The 13799-nt window shown below is 40.7% G+C and overlaps 1 protein-coding gene across 1 annotated transcript in view; it reads left to right on the top strand.

Annotated features, from left to right (window-relative positions):
* The first annotated feature begins 909 nt into the window (after nt 1-909).
* The window catches only part of APH1B (aph-1 homolog B, gamma-secretase subunit), a 35057-nt gene continuing 22167 nt past the window's right edge, over nt 910-13799 (top strand). Inside the window, exons 1-3 of the mRNA XM_007958037.2 lie at nt 910-1022; nt 2537-2707; nt 12123-12193. Coding sequence (XP_007956228.1) covers nt 910-1022; nt 2537-2707; nt 12123-12193 — 355 coding nt within the window. The remainder of the gene's footprint in view (nt 1023-2536; nt 2708-12122; nt 12194-13799) is intronic.

Here is a 13799-nt window from a genome sequence, read left to right as displayed (position 1 = left end):
GTCAGAGGGTCAGACGCAAGGAGATGTTACAATTGTCATAGGATGGTGCAGAGACTGTCCGAAAAACTTCTTTGAAGACTTGGGAAAAATAAAACCATTTTGCTAAAACAACCATCAGAAGGACAGCATCTTCCCCTAGTTCGACCTTTTACCGTCTGTGAGTTATCTCCTGGATCACCATTATCTCAGCCCAGGATAATGGAGCATGAAGTTCCCTCAACTATGCGAACAGAAAATATGCTTTAAAAAGTAATCCCTTATAGTGCCTAAGGCACTTGACTGCTAACCGGAAGGCTAGGGGTTCAAACCCACCTGCCACTCCTTGGAAGGAAGGTTGGGCAATCTACTTCTGTAGTGATACCGCCTCGGAAACCCAAGGAGGGGTCGCTATGCGTCGGATCCGACTCAACCGCAGTGATTTTTATTTTATTTTATTTAAAAATGGAATCCTGCCTCCGTCTTGAGCTAAATCTTTCTTAGGCTGACCTGGAATCTTCTCCCGTTCTCGATGCATACGGTTCCGGTGACCTGATCAGTGTGGAAGTGTTCGGGGCTCAGGCCCTAAAGTAGCCAGGATCCGCCTCCAGATCAGGACCTACGCCGCGGGCCCCAAGGCCTGGTCTGTGCAAGGTCGGCCAGTGAGGCTGGAGCTCAGAACCTCGCAGCCCCGCCCCGCTCCGCCCAGTTGTCAAATTCCGGCCGGCGGTCGGCCCCGCCCCCGGCCTCTGCTCTGGCCAGTCCCCACCCCTTTCCAGTGCCTGGCCTTGCCCTGTCCCGCTCGCGTCCCCGCCCCGCGCCCCGCCCCTCCCGGGCGCCCGCGTCCCCGTCCCCGCCCCGCGCCCTTCTCTGACCGCGCCCCGCGCACCTCCGGTACCCAGACGGGCGCCCGGGTCCGCTTCTGCGGTCGCCATGACGGCGGCTGTGTTTTTCGGCTGCGCCTTCATTGCTTTCGGGCCTGCGCTCGCCCTCTACATCTTCACCATTGCCACGGAGCCGCTACGCATCATCTTCCTCATCGCCGGGTGAGGCTGCACCGGGAAACCCGGACGCCGAGACCTCCCTTCCTTCTGGGGACTACCGCCGACCCCCAGAGTCCGCACCAAACGGCTTGGTCTTAGGAGGCTTTGGAGGGCAGAGGGGATGAAGGGGAGAGCAGAGGCTCCGCTTCCCCGGGCCGCTCGGCCTCCTCCTCGGAGCTGCGGTGCTGGGGAAGGAGCTCATATTGCGGGTCTTTTTGCCTAGGGTCCGTGGGTGGGCTTTAATGGGTCGTGAAGCCCCTAAAATTGTATGAAAAAATGTGGATAAATTTGTATATGCGTTTTTCATTTTTCTGGAGGGAAAGTCCCTAAATTCCCTCAGATTCTCAAAGGCGTCTGTAATATCAAAAGGGTTAAAGCCACTAGGATCTAGGGCATTAGGTCTCATGCTTCGCCCATTAGAATCACCTGGGACCCGATGCTTTAATACATGTCGGTGCCTAGCACCTACCCCAGATTAACTGAATCAGAATGTCTTGGGGCTGAGATTCGGGCTTTCCATGTTTTTTTTTTTTTTTAAGATTCCCAGGTGATTCAGGTGTGCAGCCAGAGGGTAGAAACCACACCAAAGCACCTGACCGAACCTTTCTTTCGAGGAGTTAAGTAAATACCGAACTCTGGTGGCGAATGTGGGCATAATCCCAGTTTTCACCTGTTAGGCAGCCTTTGCCGGGACACAACCCTGACCTCTGTCCCAGATTTGAGTCGCACTTGCAGGCTAGGCCAGGGAGTCCCACCTTTTCTGAACTGTAAGTGATGCATGTAATGTGTCACTTTATAAAATAATAGACATTTGTAAGAAAAGGTTTGTAACACTTGTGATCATTAGAAGCAACATGAGTTGTTACAAAAACCAGGCCTGAAAAGCTGATCTGGATCAGAGCAAGGGTTTTCAACCTCTGAATTTTATACCATTCTATTAATAGATGTCTAGACATTTTTTTTTTTTTTTTCTGGAAAACACACATATTCGCAGATATCTGACCCTTAAATGAATAGTTTTTGGTAGGTTTTAAGGATATAAAAATTGCAGTAGTCATTGGTTGTACATTGTTTTGGCACGTCAGTGAGCAGAATATTGGCTAGGAAAAGTAGCACATGATTTCCAGCCTGGTGATGTATGGCAGATTTGGTCTGCAGATGTATTTGCAAATAGTGTGGTCACTGAAGAAAAGTAATTGTTAGAAAAATCCTACATTCCTCTTGGTCCACATGGAGAGGTCTCACTGGGGAGAATAGGAACTACTGATTTCAGACAACACCACCCCACACCAATTAAAAAATTGGGAAATCTGTTCCTTCTCAAGCAGTGTTGTTTTTTCCTTTTTAAACCGTTATTAATAGGGAGCTGTGGTGGCATAGAGCCTAAGGAGGCATTTCACTGCTAACCAGAAGGCTGGCAGTTCAAACCCACCTCTGTTATATAGGGGTCGCTATGAGTCGAATTGACAGCTGTGGGTTTTACATTTACTTGTAACTTTTTTTTCTCTGATTTTCAGAGCTTTCTTCTGGTTGGTGTCTCTGCTGCTTTCTTCCCTTGTTTGGTTCATGGCAGAAACCATTACTGGCCACAAAGATGGACCTGTAAAGAAATATCTGCTCATCTTTGGGGTGCTAGTCTCAGTTCTTATCCAAGAAGCCTTCCGGTTCGCTTATTACAGACTGTTAAAGTAAGTTGCAAGTCTGCTTTGCCTTTTTTTACCCCAAGATCTATTTGAATTATAGTTTAGTAACTTGAAACCCACCAACCACTCCTCGGAAGAAAGACTGGACAATGTACATCTGTAGAAATACTGCCTCAGAAACCCAAGGAAGGGTCACTGTGAGTCAGATTCGACTCAAGGGCAGTGAGTTGAGTTTAATTTGAAACATTACTATAGTGTGGTAATATGAGGACCAGTGCTTTCCTACATAGTTCTAAGGCAAGATATTGGTACATTTTCACCCTGGAAGTATTGAATATTCTTTTAACTTTAACTGTGGGTATTCATTCATTTGAAAAATAATTCTTGAGTATATAGTCAATGCCAGGCATTAGCCTAGATACTGGGGATACATCATCAGTGACTAAGAGTCCCTGCTCTCATGGAGCTTATATTCTAGTGGGAAGAAATAGACAACAAATGAATGAAAATAACAACAACAACAAAAATATATGTTAGAAGGCAATAAAAGCTATGGAGAAAAAGTAAACTAGAGAATAAGTCTTTAAAAAACAAAAACAAAAGTTCTAGTGCTCAGGATTGTTAGAATTTATATCTACTTCTCTTGAACACAACCTCAGATGAAAAAATATTATGGAGGTTACACCTATCATTATTTTGACTAAATTAGGGCAATACAGGGGTTCATTATGTGACATTTTATATGGTTTGAAATCTATAATAGAAAAATACATTTTTTTTTTTTTTAAATCCTTGAGTACAGGCTCCCTTTTTGGACCAGAGAGCAGATCATTTGTAAAACATGAGGACCTCATATGAAACCACAGATTTGAAACACAACTTGAACTTGGACCATAATTTCCCTCAGGCAGTCATGAGGTTGGCTTTGATTATTAGTAAGACTCAGTCAGGAGCATGACTAATGTGCCATCTTTTTTCTTTTCTGCAAATGAGGTAATTACAGCTGTCTTTGAACTACGTAGACAGACCCTCAACATTATCTCTTATAATAGGCTTCTAATAATTTATTCTTGCCAAAATGTTGGGCACTCTGTATTTCTTTCTTTTTTCTTTTAATGACAGATATTGAATTCCTTTGTAATAATGAGGCAGTTTAACTTTAAAATTCAAAGCCAGGAATGCGTTGGTTAGAAGCACAATTCCTGACTTGGAAAAGATTTAAAAATGAAATTCTCATTCATCCCTGGAAATATTAAAGAGCAACCGACACATATCAAAGATAACATTTAAATTTCTATAGAAATATATCCATAACAGATGGACATTCAGCTATAATTGAATGTTTCTGGTATGCGGCAGTTACCACCTTTCTGCAATTTCACTTTTAACTCTAGAATGTTACTAAAATACACAAAATCTTCCGCCTTTTGACTTCTGCCCCCACTCAAAAGCCACACAAGTGCATGAAATTTCTGCCACATGGTTCTCCTTATGTCCCTTTTAAGGCTGAATATTCCTCATTTCTTTACCAGAACCCCAGAAGCCATGAATGTGGTTACCAAACATTTCAATCTCTGGTCCCCTAAACATGCCATTTTGATTGGTGCCTGATTTTCACCTGTGCTCAGGACCTGGCACAGAATTCTGCAGGGTGGTCTAACTCTTTCAGAGAGCCCTGGCCCTTCCCACCCTTCACTGGGCACTATACTCTTAATTGCATTGGGTTTTCCTGTCAGCTACATCACTCACTCACTTTGCTCTTTAATTTTCATATGTGATGGTTCTAATTTTGAATTTCTAGTATAGAATGCCATAATTTACAACATGGGTTTGTAACCCCTTAGGACTTACACATTCTAAAACTTGACTTCCCCAAAGTGCCTAAGTGGGTACCTGCTGTTTTTCACCACCTCGTTTCTTCATGGTTTCCACCTGAAATGGCAACCTTTTCTTGACTCTAAGCTGTAGTTCCAAAGGACCATAAGTTGATGGGTTGCCATTTTTTTAATGAAGGCAGTAAGAAAGTAGGGCCACATGAGGAAGGAATTACAGATGTCAGTCTGAAGCTCATGCTGGGAAGTTCAGAGAAGCCTCTTTGGACTCCTGGGGAAATCATGTTTGCTTTTCTGAAAGGAACTTTGAAAATTTGCAACAGATGTAAATAAATGAATAATCTCTTTTATAAGGATCAGCACAAAACTAGTTTCTATGAGGTGGAGGTTAAAGATGAGCCATATGCCCACCTTTTCCAAACTGCTGTACCACTCCATGATCTCTAACATCAAATATTCCTCCTCTCAGTACTCTCACAGAACTCACAAACCATCAAGGAAATGGCTCATGCAGTTGTGGAGGCTGGCAAGTTCCAAATTAATTCATGGGTCAGGCATGAGGCTGGAAGCTTCTCGTAACATGGTTGAGGGGGCTGACAAACCCAGATCAGCAGGTCAGATGACCGGCTGCTAGCTCACAAGGCTACGGAAGCTGGTGAATTAGGCCAGATGATAGACTGCTGGCTCAAGAACCAGAGGTCAGATGATGACCAGCTAGATGCAAGATCCAGTGCAAAAGAGGGAACTTTGCCAGAGTATTTATATATGTATAAGATGCAGACTATACCCTCAAGAAAACACCCCTTACTTGAGCAAAGTAGTCAAGGGTTTAACTTGAATAAGGATGGTGACTTGAGTTATGCCCTCTAGTAAGGTGGTAACTCAGTATAAATCCCACCTTAATCCTGCCTCATTAACATAATGGACAACTCACTACCAAATAGACCATAACCATAGGCATAGAGGCTAGGATTTGCAACAAACCAAAATGGAGGATAATTATATCAAATTGCAAAATGGAGGGCAGCCATACAATACTGGCAATCATGGCCTAGCCAAATTGACACATAACCTCAACCATCACAGGATTCATCCACCTTATTTGCATGGTCCTACCTAATCACTATGTGGGAGTCACAAACAGTATGGCTAGAAAGGCCATTTTAAGTAATTCACTGCTTCTCAGTAAGACAATCCTGTATTACCAGGTACCTTTGTTTGCATTTGCAAAGGCAGATCTTTAGTGAGCCTTTGGAATATGGTACAAAATTATCCTAATACATTTTACAAATGATAGGTAAGTGTAATTATGTGTTAAGACAAGTTTGAGACTGTAATATGTCACTCTTAACTAATGTTTATGTAAAGCAAAACAAGACCTTTTGCTGTCAAGTCGATTCTATAGGGCAGAGTGGAACTGCCCCATGGGGTTTGTAAGGCTGTAATCTTTATGGAAGCAGACTGCCACATCTTTATCCTGTGAAGCAACTGGTGGGTTTGAACCTCCGACCTTTCAATTAGCAGCTAAGCATTTAACCACTGTGCCAGCAGGGCTTCTTATAACATTTATATAGAAACCTTTCAGTTGTACTCATGCTGCCCACCCACTGCTGTCAAATCAATTCTGACTCATAGAAACCCTGTGAACTAAACTAAACCAAACCAAATTCACTGCCATTGAGTCAATTCCAACTCATAGCAATCCCCATTGGATTTCCAAGGCTGTAAATCTTTACAGAAGCAGACTGCTTCTTTCTCCTGAAAGTTGCTGGTAAGGTCGAACTGCTGACTTTTGGTAAACAGCCAAGCGCTTAACCACTGTGCCATCAGGGTGCCTTTCTTATGCTGAACTACATTTAAATATAGTGGTTTAATAAGTGTTTTGTTTCTCTTCATTACCGAAGTAAATTTTGAACTTTTAAGTTTATTTACCAGAATCACATCTTTGCTATCTAAATTCGGTGCCAAGTTTAAAATGCGGAGAGTTTACATTCAGTTCTTACGAGTATATGGAACTGAATCAGATTTGTGCTGTCTAGTATAAATTTATGAGTTAGACCTTAGGGACAGTTATTTCATCATGAATGAATAGCTTTCTGCTTGGCAGAGGGCTGTGTGGTGAGAAATTGACTTGTGGCCACAAGTGGAAGCTTTCCTTACATTAATAGTAATAAGATAAGAAAAAGTCCAAAGAATAACTGTAAATGGCCTGAAATAGATGTTAGGTTTCTTTTTTTTTTCCTGTTTGAATTGAAACTTGTAATATATTTTAATTTTCTCTTATAATGCTGATACCATAAGCATTTGTTAATAGTAGAAAATCTTTCATTTATAGAAATTAAAAAAAGTAAGATAACCATTGGCAGTAGTTCCTAAAAGGCTTAAGTGTTTTTAAAAATTTCTAAAATGGTGCATTTAATTTCTACATGTGTTCTCTCTATCACACATGCAAAGAAGAATCAGAATAAGGGAAACAGTATTATTTGCCTGTAGTTTTCCAAAGTTTGCATTAAGTAAAAGGTAGGCGAATTTTGTTCTTGGAACCAAAATAATAAATGCAAACAAAGAATTTTCCATTTCAGTAAATGCCACTTACATCATCAGTCTTGTGTTCTAACCATCAGGAACACGGGAACTGATGACATTTTGTGCTTTTTCACTTCCTAATGTGAACATTGAGAACTGTGAGCATCATAGACATTTCCTCCCACATACTTGGAACATAGAGTGAAGAAGTTTATTAAACTTCTGAATTTATATACTTAATGATATTTATTTATTTATTTATTTTTAAACCAACTAGTTGCTGTTGAGTTGATTCCATGTATGGCAACCCCAGGTGTGTCAGAGTAGAACTATGTTCCATAGGGTTTTCCTTTTTTTAACTTTCTATTGTGAGGGTAGAAAGTTTACAGAGCAAACCGGTTTTCCATTCAAGAATTCATAAACATTTTGTTTTGTGACATTGTAGTCCCTACAGTGTAACAGCATTCTTTCTACTTCCTCCCTGTGTTTACAGTTTCTATTCGTCTTTCTTTCCTCTCCCTTTTAGCCTTCTGAGCTTTATCCCAGGTCAGATGCTGTCCTTTTGATCTCATATGGTTTATTGTTCTAAGGAGTGTGTACCTCCCTAGTGTATCACCCCATATGCCTGTCTTTTGTTTAGCTGAAGGTTAAGACACAGGGTTCAGTTCCAGACCTGAGGGGTGACCAGGGGCCGTAGTCTTCGAATTTCACCAGTTTCTATCAGACCAGTAAGCCTGGCCTTTTTTTTTTTTTTAATTATCTTGAGTTTTGTTCCAAATTTTCCTCCCATTCTGCTGTGATCCTAATCAGAGTGGTCTGCAGTGGTAGCTGGGTACCATCTAGCTCTTCTGGTCTCAGAGTCATGGAGGCTGAGGTTCATGTGGTCCATTATTCCTTTGGACTAATTGTTTCCACGTGTTATTGATTTTCTTTACTCTTTGTTTTAGATGAGGAGAGACCAACAGTTGCACCTCAGGTGGCTGCTCAAAAGCTTTTAAGACCCTAGTGATTAATTATCAAAGTAGGATGTAGAACGTTGTCTCTGTGAACTATGTTATTGCCAGTTGACCTTGATGTCCCCTGAGACTATGATCCTGAGCCCCTAGGCCCAATAACTCATTCCCTCAGGGTGTCTGGTTTTGGCTTTGTTATATTCATGGATCTATTATACTTAATGTATTTGTGATAGAAGACCTTTGCTATACCAAATAGCAAAAATTTTGTTCATTACAGAGCAATTTATATAAAATAGAAATCCTCCAAAATTTGTTGATTCTACTACTTTGATGTATTTGTTGATGGAAATTATTACTATTATATTTCTCATAAGTTTTATTTAGCCTTTAATTGTGCTGGAAAATAAATATATGTTAATTTAGGAAAATTGGACATTTGAGTTGGTTACTGCTCCAAAGAAAGAAAAATCAAAACCCAAACCAAACCCATTGCCATTGAGTGACTCTATATTGTTGTTACTAGATGCCGTCGAGTCGTCTTCAACTCACAGCGAACCCATGCACAGCAGAATGAAACATGGCCTGGTCCCACGCCAGCTTCACAAGCCTTGCTATACTTGAGCCCATTTTTGCAGCCACTGTGTCAATCCATCTCATTGAGGGCCTTCTCCTCTTTCGTTGACCCTTCAGCTCACCAAGCATGAAATCCTTCTCCAGGGAATGGTTCCTTCTTACAACATGACCAAAGTAGATGTGAAGTCTGGCTATTCTCACTTCCAAGGAGCATTCTGGCTGCACTTCCTCCAGGACAGATTTGTTAAGTTCTTTTAGCAGTCCATGGTACTTTCAGCATTCTTCACCAGCACCACAACTCAAAAGCGTGGACTCTTCTTCAGTCTTCTTTATTCATTGTCCAGCTCTTACATGCATATGAGGCAATTGAAAATACCATGGCTTGTGTCAGGTGCACCTTAGTCCTCAAGGAGACATCTATGCTCCTCAGCACTTGAAAGAGGTCCTTTGCAGCCAACTTGCCCAGTGCTACATGTCATCTGATGTCCTGTCTGTTGCTTCTGTTGGCGTTGATTATAGAACCAAGCAATGTGAAATCTTTGACAACTTCAATCTTCTCTCCATTTATCATGATGCTGCTTATAGATCCAGTTGTGAGGATTTTTGTCATCTTTATATTGAGATGTAATCCATACTGCAGAATGTACTCTTTAATCTTCATCAGTAAGTGCTTTAAGTCGTCCTCACTTTCAGCAAGCAAAGTTGTGTCGTCAGCATATTGCAGGTTGTTAATGAGTCTTCCTCCAATCTTGATGCCATGTTCTTCTTCGTATAGTCCAGCTTCTCAGGTTATTTGCTCAGCATATGGATTGAATAAGCATGGTGCAGGATACAACCCTGACGCACTCCCTTCTTGATTTTAAACCATGCAGTGTCCCCTTGTTCTGTTTGAATAACAGCTTCCTGGTCTATGTACAGGTTCCTCCTAAAGTACAATTAAGTGTCCTGGAATTCCCATTCTTTTCAATGTTATCCACAATTTGTTATGATCCATGCAATCTAATGCTTTTGCATAGTCAATAAAACACAGGTGAACATCTTTCTGGTATTCTTTGCTTTGAGCCAAGATCCATCTGACATTAGCAATGATATCCCTCATTCTACGTCCTCTTCTGAATCCAGCTTGCATTTCTGGAAGTTCTCTGTCAATATACTGCTGTAACCATTTTTGACTTATCTTCAGTAAGATTTTACTTGCGTGTGGTATTAATGATATTGTTTGATAATTTCCACATCCTGTGGGATCACCTTTGTTTGGAATGGGTACAGATATGGGTTTCTTCCAGTCGAGCAGGTAGCTGTCTTCTAAATCTCCTGGCATAGCCGAGTGAGTGCCTCCAGTGGGGCATCCGTTTGTTAAAACATCTCAATGGGTATTCCGTCAATTCCTGGAGCCTTGTTTTTCGCCACTTCAGTGCAGCTTCAACTTCTTTCAATACCGTTGGTTCTTGATCATATGCCACCTGAAATGGATGAATATCCATCAGTTCTTTTTGGTGCAGTGACTCTGTGTATTCCTGCCATCTTCTCTTGATGTTTCCTGCATCATTCACTATTTTGCCCACAGACTCTTTCAGTATTGCAACTCAAGGCTTAAATTTTTTCCTTAGTTCTTTCAGCTTGAGAAATGCCAAGCGTGTTCTTCCCTTTTGGTTTTCTAACTCATGTCTTTGCACATTTCATTATAATAATTGACTTTGTCTTTTTGAGCTGCTCTTTGAAATCTTCTGTTCAGCTCTTTTGTCATTTCTTCCATTTGCTTTAGCTACTCTCTGCTCAAGGGCAAGTTTCAGAGTTTCTTCTGACATCCTTTTTTGGTCTTCCTTTCCTATCTTTTCAATGACCTTTTTCTTTCTTCATGGATGTTCCTGATGTCATCCCACAATTCCTCTGGTTTTTGGTCATTGGTGTTCATTGTATCAAATCTGTTTTTTAGATCTCTGAATTCAGGAGAGATATATTCCAGGTCATATTTTGGCTCTTGTGGACTTGTTTTATTTAATTGTCTTCAACTTCAGCATGCATATGAGCAGTTGATGGTCTTCTGTTCCACAATCAGCTCCTGGCCTTGTTTTGGCTGATGATATTGAGCTTTTCCATTGCCTCTTGCCACAGATGTAATCAGTTTAATTCCTTTATACTCCGTCTGGTGAAGTCCACATGTATAGCCACCATTTGTGTTGAAAAAAAGGTATTTGCAATGAATAAGTCATCAGTCTTGCAAAATTCTATCATGCGATCTCCAGCGTTATTTCTATCACCAAGGCCACTATAGGACAGAGTACAGCTGGCCTATAGGGTTTCCAAGACTGTAAATCTTTAGGGAAACAGACTGACTCATACCTTTCCTACTGAGCTTTAATAAATATGCGTCAGAGTTAATATAATTGAAATATTTGAATCAGGATCTTAATATTGCTTCAGAGTTTTCCAACTAGCAAAGATTAGTAATAGGGACAATAGTGGAATCAACTAGCCACACCTTGTATTCCTACATATCTGCATGAGGAAGGGAGGGTTCTTGGTAAGTTCATAACAGATGCATGGATCAGATCACACTAAAGATCATTTCTACTTGAGTAGTGTTCTATCCTTTTATTCATATACTCATTTATCTCTGATTCTGAGGGCAGCATTTTATTCTGCAGGATACAATAAAAGTGTCAGACTTCTCTCATTCCTGAAGGCTAATTAGAGATATAAAGCAAGCATGTAAACTATTTAGAATCAAAAGACCATAGGATTAAGTATCCCTATGAAAGTTCAGATCATCAGTATTGTGGAATTTAAGAACAAAGAGAGATTAATGATTACCAGTCATTGGTAAAAGCAGCTTCTTTTGAAAAGTTGCTACTTGAACGAGACTCTGAAAGATGAGTAGAATTTAGGTTTGATGGAGTGGGAAGTGAACGGTAGGGTGGCAGAATAACCATATCCCAGGCAGAAGGTAACAACATACCAGCAAAGTGGGGATGAAGGTATAGTACTTTGCAGAGAGCAATGTGGTAGATCCCATGGGATACTGAGCTGAATATGTATTGGACTCAGAAAGTAGTCAGAAGTACTATCTTTTAGCAAAAAAAAAAAAAAAACCTCAATCCCTGCTAGCTTGTTTACTTACATTTTTCTTTCCTTTATGTAAAGCTCAAGGAGCTCTGGTGGCATAGCAGGTAAGGCAATTTGGTTGCTAACCAGAAGGTAAGCAGTTCAAACCTGCCACCTGCTCTGCAGGGGGAAGATGAGGCAATCTACTTCCGTAAAGATTTATAGCCTTGGAAACCCAATGGGGGTTGCTATGAGTCAGAATAGACTTGATGGCAGTGGGTTTGGTTTGGTTTTTGTGAAGCTCAGCAAAAAGGCAAGAGTGGGTTGGTTTTTTTGATTGATTTTAGTTAATTGAAAGTTTGCTATATTTAGTTTAAATGAATTTCAGACTTGGTGTATAACCTAATCAAAAGCCTTAGTAAGTATCAGAGTTTATAGTATCTTGTGTCGTCTCCTGTTACACTGTTTTTCCTTTTTTAGAAAAAATTACATAATTGTACAATCATATATAATATGCTTTTATTTCAGAAAAGCCAATGAGGGTTTGAAGGCTATAAACCCAGATGAGACAATACCTTCTATGCGACTGCTGGCCTATGGTAAGTTAGAACTGGATGGTATATAATTTTTTTAAAAAAATCAGTCATTTTTATTTTTTGTATCTTTGTAAGTTTCAAATGATATTTTATTCTGCCTTGGCCTCGTGGTATCCATTATTTGTTTATTTTTCCAGTTCTCTAAGGCCTTTAGGTAAAGGAAGGCAATTGCAGGTGAGCCCTTATCTGTGTTTATTAATGAGTAACTAGGTTTGAAAGCTAGGTTTTTAACATGTATACACTCTAGTTAAGGAGCCCTGACACTTGGCTGCTAACTGGAAGGTTGATGGTTTGCACCCATTCAGCAAAGAAAGACCTGGCCATCCACTTCCATAGAGATTACAGTCAAGAAAACCCTGTGAGGCAGTTATGCTCTTGTCACATGGGGTTGCTGTGAGTTGAAATTGACTCGATTATAACTAACAGCAATAATGACATGCTCTAGTTATCTAACAGTTTCTAAGTGACATATCTGTTAACTTCTCTGGATGTTTACCACCACTCTAGCTGTACTAGGAGAACTCAGTGTTATTGCAGTTAATTTTGTTGTTAGCTACCATCAAGTCAGTTCTGACTCACAGTGATCCTGTGTACAACCAAACGAAACACTGCCTGGTCCTGCGTCATCCTCACAGTTGTTGCTCTGTTGTAGCCCATTGCTGCAGCCGCTGGGTCAGTCCGTCTTGTTGAGACTCTTCCTATTTTTCACCGACCCTCTGCTTTACCAAGCATGGTTTCCTTCTCTAGCCACTGATCTCTCCTGATAACGTGTCCAAAGAAAATATATGAGACGATGTCTCATCATCCTCACTTCAGAGGAGCATTCCCATTTTATTTCTTCTAAGACAGATTTGTTTGTTCTTCTGGCAGCCCATGGTATATTCAGTATTCTTCACCAGCACCATAATTCAAAGGCATCAATTCTTCTTTGGTCTTCATTATTAATTGTCCAGCTTTTGGAAGCATTTGAGGTAATTGAAAATACCGTTGTTTTTTTTTTTTTTAAACTTTTTATTGTGATTTGGGTAAAAGTTTACAGGGGAAATTTATTTTCCATTCAGCAGTTCATACACATTCTGTTTTGTGATGTTGATTGTGACCCCCACCATGTAACAGCTCTTTTCCCACTTCTTCCCTGTGGTTACCTTTTCCCCGTGTCCATCTTTCCTATACATTCCTGCTTTCTGAGCTTTCTCCCTGCCATAAATGCTGCCCTTCTAATTTCTCATGGTCGATGGTTCTAAGGAGTACTCCTACCTTATATAATTGTTAACCTCTAGGCCTATTGAAAAAGCTCTGGTGGTGTAGCATTAAAAGCATTAGGCTGCTAACCAAAAGGTTGGTGGTTCAAACCCACCAGTCACTCTACAGAAGAATGATGAGGCAGTCTGCTTCCATAAAGATTTACAGCCTTGGAAACCCAGTGGGGGTCACTATGAGTCAGAATTGACTTGATAGTAGTGAGCAAGTAGCTCTGTTGTTTGGCTGAAGGTTAATCCGCTGGTGTGAGTTCAGTTCCGGCCCCAAAGGGTGACTAGGGGGTCAAAATCTCATCTTTGCTTTTTTTTTTTTTTACATACTTTTTTTTTTTTTATTAGGATTTGGGTGA

This window comes from Orycteropus afer, unplaced genomic scaffold (genome assembly GCF_000298275.1).
Source record: "Orycteropus afer afer isolate SDZICR_OR568_19922 unplaced genomic scaffold, OryAfe1.0 scaffold00015, whole genome shotgun sequence".
Lineage (NCBI taxonomy): Eukaryota > Metazoa > Chordata > Mammalia > Tubulidentata > Orycteropodidae > Orycteropus > Orycteropus afer.
This window is presented reverse-complemented; position numbering and strand designations above follow the sequence as displayed.